General features: G+C 47.8%; 1 protein-coding gene across 1 annotated transcript in view; it reads left to right on the top strand.

Annotated features, from left to right (window-relative positions):
- Nucleotides 1-810: 810 nt before the first annotated feature.
- The window catches only part of SHC4 (SHC adaptor protein 4), a 115,534-nt gene continuing 95,014 nt past the window's right edge, over nucleotides 811-21,330 (top strand). Inside the window, exon 1 of the mRNA XM_036263960.1 lies at nucleotides 811-1,605. Within this exon, the coding sequence (XP_036119853.1) occupies nucleotides 1,021-1,605 (585 nt within the window). The 5' untranslated portion in view covers nucleotides 811-1,020. The remainder of the gene's footprint in view (nucleotides 1,606-21,330) is intronic.

The following is a 21,330-nucleotide window of genomic DNA, read 5'->3' as shown; positions in this document are numbered from 1 at the left end:
AGAAAATAGACCTTCTAACCTGCGGCTGCCCAGCTTACTGATGACTTATAGTAAATGATTGCCTTTCCCTTTAACCCTTTCTTCAGCTATCACAAAATAGAATCTCTCCCTCCAGCTCTATTTCTCCTGGCTACTAGCTTAGTCTATTTATGGTGCTTGAGTCACCAAGCTGCCGCCTGATTGGATAAAAACCAAGCACCCCTGAGACCATCAGTCAATTACAGCTATTCTCAGCTTCATTCACAGATTTATTAGCTTGCACACACAGAGAAATTCATTCAGCAAAGTTCATTCATAAAAATTTCAACACTGCGTTTGAGCCCGCACATCTCAGCCTCCCGCTGCCGCCGCGCTCCCGAAAGAAGCTCGGAGAGGGAGGGATGCTCTGAGCCAGGGTGGGCAGGCTGGGGGGATCCGAGGAAGCCGAGGATGGCAAGTCCGTGAAATCATGCCGAGCAGCTCCGGTCACTAGTTCTGCTGGCTTGTGGCCCAGACGGGATGCAAGACAAGATCTTCCAAGAGAGGGAAGCCATCAGAATCAGCGAACTCAGACGGAAGGCGCTTTGGCTCCTATAATACCTTTTCTTTTTTCCCCCCCTTTTTAAAATGAACAATCACGGGGACAAACAAAGGGTTAATAGGCCAGTCACTGCCCCGCCCTGTGGGAACCGGAGGGAGCAGGTTTGAAAGTTCCTGTGTGCTGAGGGGCGGCTGGGGGTGGGGGGCGCTAAGTGTTTCTGCCGGTGCTGCGGACCGGCTGGCCCGAGCGAGCGCTCTGCTCCTGAGCCGGCCTGGAGCGGTCCTGCCGCCGCCAGCCTGCACCCAGGCTCCAGCAGGAATCGAGGCGAGGACACCGGTGCAGGGGAGGACTCTTTCCAGCCCCCAGCGCTCCCGAGCCGAGCTGGAGAAGTGGCCGCTGTGAGTTGCACGGGGCGTTGGGACATTTGTTTTCCGTACGTTCATCGCGCAGACGACGAGGCGATTTATGCAACAGTATCCTGTTTCAGCACTGCCAAGGCTATGCGAGAACGCAGTCAGGACAGCTTGGCAGGGCTCGTGCTGTATGTAGGACTCTTCGGGCACCCCGGGATGCTGCACAGGGCCAAGTACAGCCGCTTTCGGAACGAGTCCATCACGTCCTTGGACGAAGCCAGTCCCGGAGGCTCCGTGGGGAACAAGGGCTCGCCGCAGCCTCCCTATCCCGCCCTGGCACCTCACTTGCCAGCTGAAGATGCCACCTTGGCGCCCCAGGAGAGCCCCACCCCACTGTGCACCTTGATCCCGCGGATGGCCAGCGTGAAGTTAGCCAACCCAGCCAGCTTGCTGAGCCTGAAAAACTTTTGCTTGGGTACCAAAGAGGTACCCCGGCTGAAGCTCCAGGAAAGCCAGGATCCGGCTCCCAGCAGCCCGGCTTCCCCTGAAAACAGTCTAAATAGGTCCGGGTCTGCACCTCTGCCGCAGCAGGACGTGGTGGGGCACAGGGCAACCTCCGTAAGTCCCCATGCCTGCCCGCTTCCGGGCCCTGGGGAGCCGAGTCCCGGGAGCAGGCAGGACCGGCCCTTTCTGCAGCGCCTCTTGGGGTTGGGCATGAACTACTATGTGAAGGTAAGTCCATTTCCTTTCCCCTCTTTGCACTCCTAGGAACTCCTGGGGAGAGGGGCATCTCCTCTGCTTTCTGCCAGGGGCCGCACATCACCTGACTGTGGTCTAGGTTTGGGCAAGCCATTGTGCAGCTGGACCCAGGGGACAGGCGAGCTGGGCTTACAGGTTCCGAAATAGCTGGCTTATACTGGATCCGGACAACTTTGGTCAAGGGCATGAACTGGTGCTAACTTGTGGGTGGTTGCCAGGTGTAGGGGCAACTTCTGATAGGGACAGCTGAGATGGCGCCTTCTTGTCCCCACTGGACCCATCGTTCTGGCCAAGAAGAGTCAAGAATTTCACATCTGATTAGTGATTGAGACCTGGTAGGTTATACTGGCCATTGTATTTCAGTAGAGATTTCTGTGCTAGAGGAATATAGGCTGTGTAAGGAACTTGAATTATTTAAAACAATTTAATTCCACATTTACAAACACATCTCAAAACATGGCCAAATCTCTAGCCTTGTATGAGGATCTAGTCTTAGGTCTTTGGTGCCCATTTTCTGCCTTTACTGCCTATACGGTGGCAAGTGGGCCTTGTCCATGAGCTGTGTGCAAAACCAAGGTCCCTGCTGGCTTTGCATCCCTTCTTGCCCATTCCTGATCTGGGTCAAAGAAGAAAAGAAGGTTTGGTCCTTGCCCTTCTGGGGCTCACATGGGAAGACCAACAAATGCCTGTGAAATAATAAGAGAAATATACTTAGCAATAGATATCTGGTGTAAGAATGCTGAGGGAATTCAGATAAAGGGAAGGGTTGTGATCTGGGGTTCCTTCACTGGAAACCTTCCGGAGAGAGAGCAGACCTGGATTGACAGGAAGGAAGAGATTCCTGGCAGGGCAAGAATATGAGCACAGCCCAAAAGGCAGGTATCACCGCGGAGGCTGCAGGGCATCACAGAAGCTGGGCTTAACTGCAGAGCAGGGGTGATGCTGGAGGGCAGTGGGTGATAGAGAGAGTGGCTGGTACATAGTCCGTGCTCATACAAATACGAGTGGAATAAAGGCAAGCGTCGATCGTGGGTAGCTTGGGGAGGAGGGACAGTTGACCAAAGCTCTTAGATGCCGATTGAGGAGTTTTCAAACACTGACCGGCACACAGGATCCCTCGTAGGCAAACTGTGACTTCACGAAAGTGGTGTCAAAAAATAAAAAAATCAACCTGTGGATTTATTTGAGATGGATTGCAGCAAGGACATATTAGAGATTGGAAGGCCAGGAAGAAAGTTGCTCTGGAAGTTTAGGCAAGAAGGATGAAAACGTGGATGAAGGTGGAGATGAGAGAAAAGAAATAAACGTGAGAGACTGAAAAACCTCAACAGTTTTGGGTGATGGGTCAGATCATTTCAAGTCATAATACAAATGGCAGAATAGCCAGCATTTATTGAGTAATGGGCAGATTGGTGAGTTTGTTATTGTTTCTGGAATTGTGGATGACTACTGACGGGGGCTGTGAGGAGTGAAAAATACCTTCAGACTTAAGCCTAAGAACGAGATTAGTGATGTGAGTGACAGAGACTGAGTGAATTGGGGAGACTCTGCTAAATTTGCCCTTGACTTGTTACATTTAAAGTAATCATATCTAGCCCTGGCTGGTTTGGCTCAGCGGTTGGAGCATCAGCCCGCAGACCAGAGAGTCCTGGGTTCGGTTCCCACTTAGGGCACCTATCTTGTTTGCAGTTTGTCCCCAGCACCGGTTGGGGTTGTGTGGGTGGCAACCAATGTGTCTCTCTCACGTCGATGTTCCTCTCTCTCTTCCTCCCTCCTGCTCTATCTGAAGATAAATGCAAAAAAAAAAAAAGAAAGAAAAGAAAGAAAAAAAATGTCCTCAGGTGAGGATAAAGTAATGATATCTAAGTGGTACTTATTTGTAGGTAGGCAGTCACCTAAGACTAGCACTCAGGCGAGAAGTCTCATCTGAAGGTGTAATTTTGAGAGCTAGCCAATAACTGCATTACAAACAGACAATTCAGATCTCTAGGAAGACCAGTAACGAACATTGGAAGGCTTACAAAGAGCAGACTTGGGGCAGCCTTGGCAAGTGGATAACTAAAACCTCTAAGGAAGATAAATGTATGGGACACTCAGCTCTTGCCCTCCCCCACAGTGACATGGCTCATAATGGAAACAGTTTCACGTATCTACTAAAAGTTCATGGGCACATTCTCATTTGTCAAGCTTAAGTGTCATTTTTCTAACAGGAAAACGAGTGACTTTCCAAACCCGTGGTCTGGGCACCTGCCTTCCCCTTCTCTACCTTTGGCTGTGCCTTTCCTGCCCTCCTGCACCTCCTCCCACCCCTGCACACCCACACACCTGGACAATTTCAAAAGGGAGAAGAGTGTCTGTGTGATCTCCATTGTCCCTGGGAAATGCCTCCACCGGCATTTTACATTTTTAATAAGAACACCATCTGTCTTTTTCTGGTGATGACAACTGACCCCAGGGAAAGTGCTGACCTGTGACCCAAGTGAACCACACTATTTTGCCATTAGACAGTGATGCAAGATACCAGTCAACACCTCTCTTAGGAAGCCCAAATGCATGGGAGAGCCTACTTTAATCATTTCTATAGAATCCTAGCTTTGAAAGATGGAAGGGACTCAGGAGGCATGGAGTTCAATGCCTCTACAGGGAAACTGAAGGCCAATGATTTTTTTTAAGGCCACACAGAAATCAAAAGGACACTTAGATCTAGAACCCAAGTCCCTTGCGTGCTGTTCTTTGCTGTTTTCACCACAGGTTTTCATCCTGGTTGAGATTCTGTTCCTCAGAATTCTTTGAGATGTGAACCAATTAAAAAAAAAGAGTCCACCTGTTAATTGACAGCAAAAAATATCAAACCAAAATTGTGATCCCTATATAGAAACATGCACATAGGAAGATTTAAATCCGTGGTGACGATGGAGTCGGGGCAGAGGAGTTCTTAATGGTGAGGGGTTTAGGGGCGAATTCTGTAGGCAAAAGGCAGCCACACATCCCGCTCCCTTACCCACTTCCTATGACTGCCGCCCTCCCTGCCCAAACTTATGTTTATTCATTCACTCATTTATTCCACAAATATGTACTGTGAACCAATTTATGTGACAGGGACTGTTACAGGCCCTGGGGATATGTAAATCAATAAAAGACACCAGGTCTGAGCCTGGTGGAGCTTACGTTCCAGTGAGCAGAGAGGGCCCGGGGGACACTGAGTAAACAAGTCGATACACACGTCACTGTGGTAAGTGACAGGAGCACAGCACGGCAGGGGAACACGGAAGGCGCGGCTTGGGTAGCGGCGGCAGGTGTTGCATAGTTCATTATTCTTGCATGTTTGATCTTCACAAAAGGGACTGTATTTGCCATCTACTCTGGAGTTGACTTTGGGTTAAATATCCTTTTCTAAAAGGACTCTTCATTTGGTCTTATGATATAGAATCAGCTATGCAGCTGAAAATACCTGAGCACCTGTTTTTGAGTCACTTTCGTTTGAGCGCAGGCCTTGATCCCTTGAAGGTCTCTCAAGGACGGTGGGCTAGCAACCTGTTCTTCGAGAGCTACGGGGCCAGGAATGGACAGCCAGGTCTGGGCAAAGTAGTGAGGCCCGTGAAGGCTGTTACACGATGCCACGTGGTTTATTTCACCATAAGATTAATTCTCATTTCTTTGTGAGGTCTTCCCAAGTCACTTCATTTGTCAACAGACATGCACTTGGAGGTGTCCCAGGTGCCCCAACTGTCTGTCTGAGGTGAGTGTGGAAAATATATGATGTGACCAGTGTGCTCATCTCTGCAATGAGAGGGTCAGTCTACATGGCCCAGCACCGGCATTTAGACTCTCGGCTCCTTTCTCCAGTGGGAAGGGTTTAAACCTTCCCATCCTCAACCCCCAAACTGCTTGTAATTTAATTCAAGGACAAAGAAACGAACCTTGACTGGGCTGCTGCTACAGTAAAACACAGTAGTTCTCACACTGACCCTCTGATGGAGGCTGCATTCTCAAGTGAGGACATGGAGACCGCAGAGGTATGTTGTCTACCCTGCACTTTACACCCTAAGTACAGACAGATTCAGCCCAGGTTTGTCTCCCTTCACTGCGCATCTTCTTCCAGGCAGTCCTGGGAGTCTGTGAACGCAGTGTAGGTGAAGGACCACACTGTGCGGGATGGTTTGATAACAGGACCAGCCCATACAAGTTGCTGCGTGGCATTCATTTGCATGGTTTCAGTCTCCTCGCTTCATCCCAACTCAGCCCCTCCAATGCCTCAGACTCTAGTAGTGTCCTAGGGCTGCTGTAACAAATATCACACCCTGGGTGGCTTACAGCAACAGTTATGTATTCTCTTGCAGTTCTAGAGACTAGACTTTGAAATCAAGTTATCAGCAGGGCCAGGGTCTCTCTGAAGGCTCTAGGGGAGGATTTTTTTTTGCCTCTTCTAGCTTTCGGTGGGTGCCAGCAAGTCCTTGGCATTCCTTGATTTGTAGATGTGACTCTAATCTCTGCCGCAGTCTTCACATGGCTTTCTCTCCTGTGTATCCACGTTCTGATTGCCCTCTTCTTCTTCTTTTCTTTTTTTAATCCTCGCCCGAGGACATTATTGCATTTATCTTCAGATAGAGTGGGAGGGAGATGGGGGAAGAGAGAGAGAAACATTGATGTGAGAGAGATACATTGAGTGGTTACCACCCACATGACCCCAACCGGGGCTGGGGACAAACTGCAACCGAGGTACGTGCCCTAGTGGGAACCAAACACAGGACTCTCTGGTCTGCGGGCCGACGCTCTAACCGCTCAAACCAGCCAGGGCCAGGTTGCCCTCTTCTTATAAGGACACCAGTCACTGGATTAAGGCCCATAGTAATTCAGTGTGACTGCATCTTAACTCGATTACATATGCAAAGACTAATTCCAAATAAGGTCACAGTCATAGGTTCTAGGGGTTCAGACTTCAATCTTGTTTTTAGGCAATGTAATTCAAGCCATAACAGTCTCCCAGAACATTAATTGCAAACATTTGTTTGCCCACATAGATATTCTTGAGCATTGGACTCATCAGCTTTGTATGCAAATACAAATTTGTACAGAGGTATTTTCTTTACTTCCCTTGTAAATCTCATAGTCTACGCTTACTGTCTATTCTCCTCTACCCTCCTGTCTAATGTTGTGTCTTTTTTTTTTTAATCCTCACCCGAAGATATTTTTACATTTATTTTCAGACAGAGTGGGAGGGAGGAAGAGAGAGAGAGAAACATCAGTGTGAGAGAGACACATCAATCTGTTGCCACCACACAACCCCAACTGGGGCCGGGGAAGAAGTATGTGCCCTTGGCTGGAATCGAACGCGGGACTCTTTGGTCCGCAGGCCAACGCTATAACCGCTGAGCCATACCAGCCAGGGCTAATGTTGTGTCTTAATATTGAGCCAATAGATTTGTCTTGTCTATTGTCTAGCTTAGATGTGGTCCATAGAGCTGCAATGTTCTGTCTGCCCCAAGTATCTTTTCCACAGGAGAGCACAGGTCTAGGAGTGATGAGATCTGGGTAAGAGTAATGGCTCTCACATTAAATAGCTGTGTGACCTTGGGTGGGTCACCTTACCTCTCTGACTTTCTCAGATTTAAAATAAGAAGTTTGACCAAAATGCTGTCTGAGATCTTGAGACTCCAGGTCTCCCTTCCCACTGGTCTTAAATCTCCTTCTCTCAGGCTCTCTTTTGGTTAGAAAACAGATTCAAGACAGTTTTCTGCAGGAAAGAATTGCTCACGTCTCTTTGTTGATAGAGAGGAGAAGGAATGCCCTTAGCACCCTCTTACTAACCCTGCGCTGGCTGCACCGGTCAAGCGGAAAGGGGTGTGTTACACTGGCAAGGGTGTAGGTGGTCAATTTCAGAGAAACGGTGAGAGAGGAGTCGGGCTGTGCACAGCAGCTGAGCGTAGGGCTGTAAGGAGGGCAGAGGGCGGGCTGGTCCAGGCCGCAGGCCGGGGTGGATCATGGTGGCTGGGACCCTGAGAACTTGGCATTGCTCACGGGTCTGGTCAGCCAGGCCAGGGTGGGGTTGGTGTCCAGCCTGAGGACTGTAGGAGCAGCAGCAGTGAACCCTTCTCTAGTTTCTACAGACAAAGCGCTAAGAGAAAAAGGCCCTGCCTCCCACACAGACAGTCTGGCAACTCTGACCTTGAAAGAGGGAGATTTGTAACTCTAGGCAACCCCTGAAGAGACAGTCCCACGGTTGAGCGAGATACAGGCAGACCTGAGAGGTCTGGGTCAGGTACTCACAACGAAGGGAGGTGGCTTTCTGCCTCTGCTTTTCTCCCTTTTGCTCTAAGTTATTGGTGGTTAAAAAGGAAGTAGAAAGGGTGGGAGGAAATAATCTGAGCTAAAACTGACAATTTGCACGGAGAATATTTTATTTTCCTTCCTGTTTCTTTCTTGGAGTAGATGTAGAAGTAGACTCTGCTAGAGCTTAGGGAAATCCTGATAGACTTGACCTGTTGTTCCTGTTACTCTCTTTAAACCTCATACATGGCTTGGTCTGTCCAGCCCTTGACCACCTCTGGCCGCTAGAGCATTAACTAGAAGAAAGAGTCTTAGAGATCACCAAGTTTACAACCTTACTTATAGTAGAGGAAACAGAGGATCAGAGATGTGACGTGGCTTGCCCCATGCTACACAGCAACTTAGTGGCGGAGCCCAGACAGGAACTCCAGCTGTGTGTACGATGCTCTGTGTTCTACCCGTATCTTGCATCACCGTCCCTCACTCCCTGAACTACACGTGCTATGCCAAATATGTCTACTTGATTAAAATGCTGTGCGTGTCCTTTTTAAAAGACCAGAATGAAAACAATTTTTCTAATAGGAAAACTCTTTGAAAAGCAGCAAGAAGGGAAAAGGAAGTAAGGAAGGAGGGAGGGAACCCGAACAGCTTTGCTTTTGCCAACTCCACCTTTTTGCTTAGGGAGGTTCCTGTGGATGACATGTGTCCTTGTTGGACCAGTACTTGTACAACATGTATAGTTTGGCGCAGTTTCATTTGTCCCCCACAACCCTTTGGGGTTATTTCCCAATAGGACTTGTCTTCTCACTTCCATTTTTCTTTCTTTTTTTTTTTTAATCCTCACTCAAGGACATTTTTCCATTTTTTGTTCAGGTAGAGTGGGAGGGAGAGAGAGGGGCAGAGAGAGAGAAACATCGATGTGAAAGGGACACATCGAGTGGCTGCCACCCGCACGACCAACCAGGACTGGGGACAAACTGCAACTGAGGTACGTGCCCTTAGTGGGAACGGATCCCGGGTCTCTCCAGACCGCAGGCCAACGCTCTAACCGCTGAGCCAAACCGGCCAGGGCCTCACTTCCATTTTTATGTTACTTTAAAGCCAAAATACCATGTCACCTCATGGAGAGTATTGAACCAACCCTGCTCCCCAATATAGGACAGTTCCCAATGTGACAGCTCCATCACGAGGACAGTGATCTAAATGATGCACACAGCTCATGAGGCAAGGTGACACCTCGCCCCCTCCCCACCAGCAGTAGGGATACGAGGTAGCTGGGGTTTCTTTCCCTCTCCTAAAAGATACACACTTTGGCGCTCAGGGCTCCTGGTCATATCTGCATCGACGTGCCAAGATCACGGTGACCAAGCGATGCAGGTCTCAGCGCTGCCCACAAAGGGCCGTTACAGGAGACAGGAGGGTTTTGCAAGGGGTATTTGGAAAAGTTGCGAGATCTCCAAGAACTGGATTTTTGATTGAGCACATTGGTTGCAGTCATGTGAAATTTGTTGTTATCACAGCAATGATGATAAGTAAGTATAACTTTTTCATAGCAGTGATGATAAGTAAATAGAAAATTAGCTGTATAAGAAATGCCATTAAATCACATCAAAGCTACCACCAAGCCCTTTCCTGCTTGACTGGCAATAATTTCAGTTTTGGTCATTACTCGCCCTCTAACATCTAACCAGTATCACATAGTGAATCAGGGAGCTTATTTGATGCCCCCAAATGGCGGAAAGGCCTCTGACCTTCAGTTCACTGTTTAGGATGTTGATAGTCCCTTTAAGACAGGAGGCGCCCCTGTGTCTAGGCCTCCGTTTTCACCCTAGATAATCTTTACCCATTCTGGGGGCCCTTTGCTGAGAAGTTAGCCTGACTAGCGGTCTCTCCAGCCACTGCCCTTGGGCCACTTCCCCAGGGCCTGGCCAGGGTGCAGGTTGAGGGTTCATAATGCTCGGACACCCATCGCTATCAGCTGGCCGTCCGTCTTCCTGCTTGCTGCCCCGAAGGACAGGGAGGACAGACGTCAGAAGCGAGTTAACAGGAAATCCAGAAGCAGCCAGCAAGCGAAGGAGGTGACAAGGGAAGGAGGACACAGCAGAGGACACAGAGGAAAGGACAGCCCACCCAGGGAGACATCGAGGCTGCGGAAAGATGGAATGAGGTCTACAGAGCTGCTCCCACTGGTCAGGGTCAGACCCTGGCAGCCAAGGCTTCTGAAGGGAAAGGAGTCCCGAGGCGGCTCGGGAGGCGGAGGCGTGGGAAATGATACTGCCTGTGGGAGGTTGTCGGCGTTGAGAGGCAGGGAGGGCGGGGGAGAGAAAGAATCTGGTACACAGAGGTCCTAAACCAAGAGCTTACTGACATGTTTTGTTTGGTCAGATTAGAACAAAAACAATGTTTTTGGATTAATTGCCAACGTTCATTTATTTATTTATTTTTAAATAGAATTTTATTTCTCAATTACAGTTGATGTCTAATATCATATGAGTTTCAGGTGTACAACTCAGTGAGTAGATATTTAGGTAGTTTCCAAAGTGACCACCCCAGTGAATCTAGTACGCATCTGACACCATATACAGTTATTACAATATTGACTATATTCCCTGTGCTGTACTTTACATCCCTGTGACTATTCTGTTATTTTTCACTCATTCTCCCAACACCCTCTCTCATCTGGCAACTGTCAAAATGTTCTCTCTACCCATGAGTCTGTTTCTGTTCTGCTTGTTCATTCATTTTGTATTTTAGATTTCACATTCATGGATAACATGTAGAAACTAAGAAATTCCAAATAACACTGGTTTTCTAGCTGCTCACACACTGGCAGCACCGGGCTGGCCATCCCACGTGTCCACAGGCATCCAGAGCTGGACACGGTGCCATCCAGGTCACCGCTTCCATCCTCTGTCTGCCCCCAGGGGAGCTGGGTTTGCAGACCCACTTGTGACTTTCATTTTCTAATTCAGAACACCTGGGAGAAAAGCTGAGCTGGCTTCTTCTTGCGCCACATACCAGGGCTGCTTTTGTGCAAGGAGGCAGTGGGCTGGGTGAGACCCACGGAGAGGGGTCCTGCCGTCTCAGCTCAGAGAGCCTTTCCCCTTCTAACACAGCTGCAGAGTCTTGGGGGGCAGCAGAGCTCCAGGACTAGTGCGGGTCGCCCCGATTTCGTGAACAGGCTGTGGGTCCAAAGTTAGTTTGTCGTCAGTTCTCTGAGACAATGCATTTTCCCAGGGCGACGATGCTAAATGTCAACACGTTCGCTCACGTGGTCAGGGAGACGTTTCAGTGAGAAAATACACGTGAAAGCCCAGCATCGAGCCTTCCCACCGCAAGTCCCGCGTGTGGGGAGAATGAACATTCAAAGGCCCAGGACTGCATTTGGGCAAAAGCTCTGGAAGTAGACTAAATTCGACTTTGGTGTTTTATCATGACCCATTGGCATCCTTTCTCCTGGGCATCAGGGTGGCACTTCTTCCCTGAGACTTTCCCAAGGTGCTCCCCCCTAAGGTTGCCTATTATTTCTCCAAGAGTGTCTTTTTCCCTCAATGCAAAAGTGAAAAGTATTTGCCTTTGCAAAAATACTTATTTCATTGAGTCTTCATTGTGGTATTTCCTGAAGTTTGCCGAGGACCACCTATGTCAGTTAAAAATGCAGATTTCAGCCTCCATCCTGGACGTACTGGTCGACTCTCCGAGTCTGGCCCCGACACCTGCCTTTTAACAAGCAGGCAGCACCGGGCGGGCCGTCCCACATGTCCACAGGCGGCCAGAGTCGGGCACCGAGCTGTGATTCTGAGGTACAGAAAGTTCGGGAACCTCTGTCGAGTCTAGAACCTGTGCAGTGGTTCTCAGCTGGAGATGATTTTGCAACTAGACATTGTTGGTTGTCATAACTGGTGTGTGTATGCCTGAGTGTTGCTGGCCTTCAGTGACTAGAGGCCGGGGGTAGGGCCAGATACACTACAGTGCACAGGACACAGAACACAGATTTCTCAGGCCCAACATGTCAGCGGTACTGAGGCTGAGACAGCGAGTCCATGGTCTGCAGGGCATAAACCGGGGTGTGCATGAGGAGGTCACAGTGAATAGAAGAAGAAACAATTAATTAGGCTTTTGGCTCCTGAAAAATGTAACATAATCTACTTCTAATTTTCTCAAATTGTCTTCTTTAAATCCACAGATTCTCTGAATGTCATAGTTCAGTCTCTCACCCCCACCCAAACAGAACTCCCAGGCTTCCACTGCGGGGTCTTAAGTGACAGGAACGAGCGTGGGCAATCGGCCCTTCGCTGCCAGTGCGCACCTGTGTATCGGGGGGCCCCACGCTGGCGGCCGATCCCACCTTCTCCCAGGTGCTCTCTGGGCGACAAGGCATTTACAGGCAGCTTGGTGTCCTGACCAGGCATCCTACCATTGCCGATGCCGTCACTTCCATAGCGGAATGCAGGAAGAGTTTTAACAACTAAGTTAAGTGAGTGCCGAGCCCGGAGCCTGCGGCGGAACCCCTCTGGGTAGAAGGGGGAGGTACCACGAAGCCCTGGCTGGAGGAGAAGGCCCAAGCGCTCCGAAGACAACCTCAGACACTGGACTTTCCCCCTCAGTGACACCAGATAATAACTTATAGGCATCATTCATGAGGAAATGGTGAAATGTATCATTCAAACTTGATTTTTTTGTTGTTTTACCTTTGCCAGCTGTAGGTTCTTGGAAAGCATTGTCCCCCCCCCCCACCCCTCTCAGTATGGCTTCTTTAACCCTGGACTCGGGACTCTGACTGATTTGTTAGATCACAAAGTTCTGTTTTATAGCCAGTTAAACTGTCCAAGGTCACAGGGCTCATCAGCAGCAGAGCAAGGACTAAAACTCCAGTCTCCTGACTCCCGGGCCAGTGCTCCTTCAGTACCTTTTGTGAATAAGACCTAATTCTTGCATGAGAAGGTTATAGTATGGAGGGTATAGAAGGAAGACAGAGATGTCCACACAGATTACTATAAGAGAGTGTATACGCTGGCCGGTTTGGCTTAATAGTTAGAGCGTCAGCCTGCGGTCCAGAGAGACCCGGGTTCGGTTCCCGCTGAGGGCACGTGCCTCGGTTGCAGTTTGTCCCCGGCCCTGGTTGGGTTGTGCGGGTGGCAGCCACTTAATGTGTCCCTTTCATGTTGATGTTTCTCTCTCTTTCTCTCTCCCTTCCTCTCTCTCTCTCTCTCACTCTATCTGAACAAAAAATAGAAAAATTTCCTACAGGGAGGATAAAAAAAAAGATAAGACAGTGTACAATAACCGACACCAAAATGATGCATGTCGGGGAGGAGAGCGGACTCCTTCCATGTGAGGGATGAGAGAAGGTTTCATGAAGGAGGAGGCATTTTAACTGAGGCTCGAGAAATAGGTGGAGTTTCCACAGGCAGAGATGGAGGAAGAACATTCCAGACAAAGAAGCGACAGGAGGGAGGCATGGGCGGGAAAGCAGAGGATGCCTTTGGGAAGGAGTGAGCCCCTGGCTTGGTTGCAGAGGGCCTGCGGTGTAGGGAGGAGCTGTGAGGGAGAACAAGACGGACTGCTTCTCCAACACGGTTGCAGAATGTCTGACAAGTTGGGTTTTCCAACAGAAGACCATGGAATATTTTTAAAAAATAGGTGAATGACAAGCTCAGAGGGATGTTTTGGAAAGATTACTCGGGCGGGGGAGCTCAGAGGGGACCCCAAAGGAGGCCATTGGAAGAGGGAGCTGTGGTGAGAAGCGGTGTGGGAACAGAGGCAGTGGCGGCAGAAATGAGGGACGAGGGGACCCATCGGAGGAGGATCGGGGAGTGGGGAGCATTTGGAGGTCAGTTCTGTCTTGCATGTGCTGCTTTTGAGGTGACCTCAAGCATCCAGGGGGAAATCTCCATCAGAAAATAGAATACTTAGGGCTGAGGAGAAATGATTTCTGCCGCTGTTATCATCAAGATGCCAGGAACGGACAAGGCTGCCCAAAGGGGAGTGTGGGGCCCGAAGAGGCTCTGAGCGCCATGCTGGGTGTTTTGGGGGGCAGAGGAAGGAAAGGCTTCGGGACAGGACTGGCAGCGAGGAGCAGGGTGCAGACAGGAGTCCTCTGGGGAGGGAGGAGAGAGCTTCGGGGAGAAAGAGTCTGGACAAAACTAAGTCAGAACTCATGGAGAATTCAAGGAAGAAGGGAACTGAGAAAGAGCCACAAGTTTGGCCTTTTGTCTTCTGACTGCCCCTCTCCACCAAGATACTACATTCAGCTGTGGCAAACCGGACATCACTGGGCACGGGCACCTCCCTCACCGCTCAGCGAGTGGCCACCCCCAGCTGTTCACGTCAGAAATCTGGAAGTCGTCCTAGACCCTCCCTCCGTCTCGCTCCTCACAGCCCTCGGTTACCCAGGCCGCTCAGTTCCCCCTGTATGACGCTTCCAATCACGTTCATTTTTCTCCATCCACCCTGGGATTCCTAAGGTGGGGACGGTAGCAGGCAGCGTTTGCAATCTTACTGGTCAGCGTCTTTCTGGAACTCCTGTTTTGTCAGACGCGCTTGGTGGAACTCTCAGTTGAAGCCAGGAGATGAGCAATCATAGTGCGTGGTAGAAAATGATACACAACCTACAGAACAGTCAAATACATCAGTGTAATGAACTCTCAGAGGTGGAGACAACTTCCAGCTGGGTGATCAGAAATGTCTTCCAGGGCAGATTATGGCATTTGGGATGGTCCCTAAAAATGGATGGAAGTTTAACCACAGGACATGTATATTTTTAAAAGGGTATTCCAAATGGAGGGGACAGAGATAAAGAAATATGGGGTACACACAAGGGAGAGCACTGACTTTAGTTTGGTTAGGTTAGAAGCTGCTTGGAAAAGACGGGCAGATAATAAAGATTTGAGCCTGATTATAACCGGCCTTGGATACCAGGATAAGATGTTTAGATGTCTGAGCAGAGGCATCAGGGCTGATCTGTGTAGTCAAGGCAAGAAGTTCTGTGTCAGGGTCTTAATAGAGCAAGTGAAGTTAAGAAACGCTGGTAGAGATGTTGTGGAAGAAGAGTTTGATGAAGAGGGCAAAGAGGAGGGGCAGATTCCAATCCAACCTGCCTGAGGTTTTGAGGTAAAAGGCCTGGGGTGGGGTGGGAAGACATGCCTGTGAAAGACATGGGGGACCACAGGAGAACAGTGTCGAGGAGGTGAGACGTCTGATTTCTCACACACTGAGCTGGAGGTTGCAGTCACCTAGAAGAGAGGGTGGTGTCCAGCCGGCAGGCGGAGTCGGGGGGCCTCAGCCTGGTGTGCACTTTGGGTGAAGCCAGGCGATTGGGCACCCTTCCTTACCTGACACTTGTCCCCCAAGGCAGATGGATTTTAGGTCATGTTCGAGGGTGGAAGAATGTAGTGTTTCTTAATACAATATAGTGGAAGGCCTTTTCTCGGGATGAAAATGTTTCATATATTTGTTTGACATTTACGTTACACTTACATAAATGCACTTTTGTTTCGTGGAGTCAAGGCCTTTGTCTCAGTTTTATAAATACATTGATTAATATCACCTTTCATTGTTCTCCCATGAATTCTACCCATAGTTTCTTATCTACATTCCTCCTTTAAGTTTCTTTCAAGTGAGATCTTAGAGACATCTTCAAAGCAATCTGAGTGCAGAATCAGTTTTATTTAAAAAAATCTTTTAGAGTTGTCTTATCCACATCTAACATTATTTTTGAAAGCAACTTGTACCCTGGGTGGTGTGGCTCAGTTGGCTGGGCATTGTCCTGTGCACCGAAAGGTTGCTGGTTCAGTTGCCAGTCAGGGCACATGCCCTGGTTGTGGGTTCAATCCCTGTTAGATCAATGTTTACATCTCATATCGATGTTTCTCTCTCTCAGTCTCTCTCTCTCAAAATCAGTGAAAACATATCCTTGGGTGAGAATTTTTTTGAAAAGCAACATATGCCCAGCCAGTGTGGCTCAGTGGTTGAATATTGACCCATGGACCAAGAGGTCACCAGTTTAATTCCCCGTTAGGGCACATGCTCAGGTTGCAGGCTGGATCCCGGGGGGGGGGGGGGGGGGCATCCCATCGATGTTGATGTTTCTCTCTTATTGATGTTTCTATCTCTCTCCCTTTCCCTTTCTCTCTCTCTAAAAATCAATAAAAATGTAAAAAAATAAAATAAAATAAAATTTAAAAAGCAACTTGTCTTCATAAAGTCTTTCCAAAGCTTTTGACTTACTTTTCATAGAAATGACTACCTTTAAAAAAATTCCACATTCCTATTTTATCAGTTTGTTTAATATCTACTTAAATAATATGATTTCATTGGCTATCACAATTGCTACAAGTGTGTGGGATTCTTGGTAAGTCCACAATTCAAATTGTGGCTGCAGAAGGTATGGACTTTCTAGTAGCCTGGTGGAGTTAAGGCAAATTGGTTAAGTGGTATCTCGTTAGCAGTTTTATTGTAGCATTGTGTGTTAAAGTTCAGCAACTGATTTGTTGATATGTCTCACAATACATTTCTGATTTTTGTCATCACATATAAATGCTTTGCTGCAGAGTTGTACTCAATAAGTATGTTTTGCGTCCTACAAATCTTTCCTCTACTAAACTTGACAACGACATGTTGCCCTTGAAGAGCAGACAGCACTGAATGAATACTGTTGTTCTTAGTCTCCAAACAGTTTCTGTTCTGGGAAGGTGACATATAGAGTGTCCCAAGGCAAACTGGAAAATACAAACACAGCCAGGAATACAGCAGCTATTCCAACTGCTGTATTGCAGAGTCCTGTCCAAGACCCTGTTTTCAGAAGATGAAACTGAACCAGCAACTGGAAGGGCATCTCTAGGGATGGAGGTTTAAATTTAGAAACTCATCTATGACCTTAAGCCGTTCTCTTTACAAAGAAAACCCAAAGCATGTGAGGTTTGAGTGTCCCCCAATTTTGCCAACATTTTTACCAGCTTAAGACTTAAGTCAAGACCATCTCTTTTTTTGTTTCTCTTATCAGCAATCTGCATTTCACAGGGTGCTATTTGTATCTCCATAACATTTTGTAAACATTAAACAAATAGAATAAGTTTGTTACAAGGGCAGATGTAATTTATCAGTTGCCTTTATCTGTCATTTGAAACATATACGTATCTTCCTCAGGTGTGATAACATTAACAATTGGAAACACCAGTTTGGTTTTACATATCTGTTTGCCAGAAACCAAGGTACTTTACTCAACAAAATGGACATATTTGTCTCACTCACCCGGCGCTCCCGGCACGGAGCCTGGTGAATGAGATTGCACTCTCACTTGTATTGTTCGAAAACAGAAGAATAAGGAAGAGCAGTGAGGACTAACTTTTTTGAGTTCTTTTTGTTTAACCTATTTTTCATTTATTGTATTTTCTGAAATGTCAAAGGCAACACATACTACTTACTTGGGAAAAAATTCAAACAATGCAGAAGGTAAAAGGCGACTGTCCCGTCTCTAGGGCAATCCAGATGATTTGAATTGTATCTTCTCAGACTTCTCCCTAAGCATCGCATATTTACACACACACACACACACACACACACACACACTTGTTGACACGGATGAAGACATACCATGCCCACTGTCCTGCAACATGCTTTTTCTCTCTGACTGGTAGATTGGGGTACCCTTGCAAGGCAGTACAGAGTCCCAGAGGAGGGGACACGTTTTCCATATCCCCTGACTTCCCGACCCTGGGAGGAGACCCTCACCTTTGCAGCAGTTTCGCCTTGCTGTCTTCTGCCCTCAGCTGCCCTCCTTCCCTGCAGACAGCTGCTTCCCCCACCCAGCCCCCAGGAGGTGGGTGTTCCTGGGGACGGGGGATTCCGGTCCTCAGTCTGGCAACTGTGTAGCTGGAGAAGCTGCGGTCCATTAAGACAGACCATTTCCTTGAGGAGGTGAGAGAATCTTAACTAAGATTAGCCACCTGTGTGTGGCTGGCGGTTTGCAAAGGTGAGTGTGTAGTTGTTTCAGAAAGCAAAACACCTTTGTCGGATGTATTTCTATCAGAGAATAACACTGGAATTAAATAAATTCTGGTGTGCATTTTTGGCTACCAATGGGTTCATGCTAGTGTACAGACTCGCTTATTTAGGGCTGGAAAGGATGACATCTTTTTAGGCTCTGGGTTTCTCTTTCACCATCAACTACAACTCAGCTTCTAGAAGTCAAAACCAGCCATGTGTGAAGAGAACTACTCCCCTGAGCAAATGAGAGAAGGTGCAGACGGTGGCGCGGAGGGAGACCGCCGGGCAGGCTGGGCCCTCTCTCCTGCCCCCTGACCAGCGAGACGCTGCTGCAGAGAACACAGGCCTGTACTTGGGCCAGGAATGTAGTCTGTGAGTAGGATGGAGGAGAACCCTGACCAGAGGCTCATCTATTTTTATTCTGGTTTTCTTTTGGTTTCTGAAATGATGTTAAAGATACTTATTCTGGTTAGATGAAGAGATGCTTGGCAAGAGTTTTTTTTTTTTTTTTAATATGTTTTAATTGATTTTTTTTCTAGAGAGAGAGGGAGGGAGAGAGAGAAACATCAATGTGAGAGAGAAACATCAATCGACTGCCTCCTGCACGCCCCCACTGGGATTCGAACCCACAACCTGGGCATGTATCCTGACCGGAAATCGAACTGGGACCTCTCAGTCCATGGGATGATGCTTAATCCACTGAGCCACACTGGCTGGGTAAGAGTTTCTTTATTTGGAAATAAACTATCTTAGAAGTACTGAAAGTTTGAAATAAATACCTAAAACTTTTCGGAGTAGCTTTAACTGCATCCCACCCCAACTCCCCAATATATGCATCATAGATAGACAGCCCACAGGAGCTAACGACACATACCCATCTGCATAATGCCGGCCCCTCAGGACTTACGTTACCCAGTATCTCTCCTCAATCCCTTCAAATACAGAGATGAGTTTAGAAAATATGTTAACTTAGCAGGAGCACCTAGAAGCCGTCCACTCAGAAACAAAGAAACCCTTATTCAACACCAGATCTTCAGTTCTTTATCTCTCATGACAAACAGCAAATAGTTGCAAAGTTCTGTGAAAATAAAGACTAAGTCTGCGGGCACCCTGTCCCCGCACCTAGTTCAGTGATAGGATTTGAGGGGGGAATGTTCAGAACGTATTGCACCGCGAGAAAGATCACTGAGCAGGGGGGGTGCCAGGCAACAGAGCCCAACGTGAAACAAAGGGAAGGGGGGAGAGGGAACGGGGGCAGGAGGACGACGAGGAGGACGAGGTGGGAGGTCGGCATTGCTGTGGGAGGCCCTTGGGTCTCGGCAAGGAGTGAGTATTGATCCTGGAGGCCTCAGGAAGCATAATGTGCAGACTCACGGATAATACATTTATTTATGATTTAGAGCCTGCTGACTTCCAGAAAAGGGTTTGATGTGGCTCACCTGCTAGTGAGTTAATGCTTCCTGCACACACACTGAGCAAGGCTGCAAAGAGTGAAGGGCAGGAACCCTGTGAGTCATCGCCGGCTGTTTAAGTGAGCGGAGAGGGGGCTGTTCCTCCTGAACGACGTGCCCACAGGTACTATCAATATCCACGGGCAGGAATCCGGACACAGTCAGGCTCGTTTAGTTGACATCACCAGGACATCGCTAAATTTTTCAGGGAACGGAAGCTTCTCCCTTTAGAAGTCAATCTTTTACAACCGAAAACATTTTACACGGAAACCTTTGTGTAATGAAGATCATATGCTTCTTTCTCTTCAAAGATGCTTAATAATTGATTGAAAAAAAAATTTTGAGAGGGAAATGCCACTGTTGTTTCCCTCTAGAGCTGTTTTATTTTCGTAACTGGTTTTTTTTTAAATCCTCACCCGAGGATATTTTTCCATTTATCTTTAGGTAGAGTGGGAGAAGGGGAGAGAGAGGGAAACATTGATTTGAGAGAGACACATTGATTAGTTGCCTCCTGCATGACCCCAACCAGGGCCAGGACCGAATTGCAACTGAAATATGCCCTTGACCAGAATCGAACCGGAGACTCTTTGGTTTGAGGGCCGATGCTCTAACCACTGTGCAACACCAGCCAGGGCATATTTTTTTGTAACAATTTTATTGAGATATAATTCACATACCATAAAATTCACCATTTAAGTGTACGATTTATTGGTTTCAAGTATATTCTCAGAATAGTGTGACCATAGCCACTGTCTAATTTTAGGACATTTTCATCACTCCATAAAGAGGCCACGTACCCATTAGCAGTCATTCCCTGTGACACTCTCCAGCCCCTGGCAGCTGCGAATCAACTTTCTGTCTCATGGATTCTCCTACTGGGCACGTTTTATATAAATGGAATGATATAATATGTTGTCCTTTGGGTCTGTTACTTAGCAGAATATTTTCAAGGTTCATCCACATTGTAACATGTATCAGAACTTTATTTTTTTAATGATCAAATAATAGTCCATTGGGTGGATATACCACATTTTATTGAGCAGTTGATAGATGTTTGGGTTGTTTCCACTCTTGGTTTTTTGTAAGTAGTGCTGTTATGAACATTCATGTACACATGTTTGTGTGGACATGAGTTTTCAACTTTGTCGGGTCTAAGCACCGCCCGTGAGTGGACGCAGATGGGATTGGAGATTTGGTTCTGACTGGTGCCGACAGACCGGGGCACACGCTCAGACGCTGGCGAGTGCAGTGCACCGGCTGCCCCTGAACTCTGAGCCCCAAATAGGTGAGCTTTAAACATTTGTATGTCTATGTTTTCCAGACTCCTTCTGCTCAGTCAGCTGTCGCTCTTTGCTTTGGACAGTGAGCCCGTGTCCAGGAGAACCCAAAACTTCAATTTGGGCCCCTGAGCTCCTGAGAGGACAGCCCGTTAAGACCGTACCTAAGTCAAGAGTAAAGGCTCTGAATGGAGGACAGAGGCGCTCTCCTAAGGGAAAGACACAAGCACAAGCTTTAGTGCCGACCTCATTTAGAAATAAATCTGCTTGGGCAGTTATTTCCAAGTCATCAGTCATGTTCAGGACACTCGAAGTTGTCAAGGATGAGACCTCCAGCTAAGGTGTTAGTGTACAAAGGCTCTACTTTCCGATAACAGAGATTATGACCCGTACATTGTTACTTTTGCTGGTTTGTGGGAAAAGCGATCGAAGGATCGCTGAACTGATTCCCGTCCCAAACCTTTGCACAAAACTCTCGTTTGATGCAAAGGGAGCCACAGAGAAGCCCTGACTCCCCGACTGCCATCTGTAAACACAGGTTGAAAGGCGTCTGTATCACTTCGGGTTAGGTTTTTACAGAGACTCAAGTAAGTGGAGTTAAACAAATCAGAGGTTTACTTTTTGACTCATGTGAAAGAAGTCCAGAGGTAGGCAGGCCAGGGCTTCACAGTGGTTCCACAGTCATCTGTAACCCGGGCTCCTTGCATCTTTTCATT

The sequence above is a fragment of the Molossus molossus genome, unplaced genomic scaffold, assembly GCF_014108415.1.
Source record: "Molossus molossus isolate mMolMol1 unplaced genomic scaffold, mMolMol1.p scaffold_m16_p_1, whole genome shotgun sequence".
NCBI lineage: Eukaryota > Metazoa > Chordata > Mammalia > Chiroptera > Molossidae > Molossus > Molossus molossus.
This window is presented reverse-complemented; position numbering and strand designations above follow the sequence as displayed.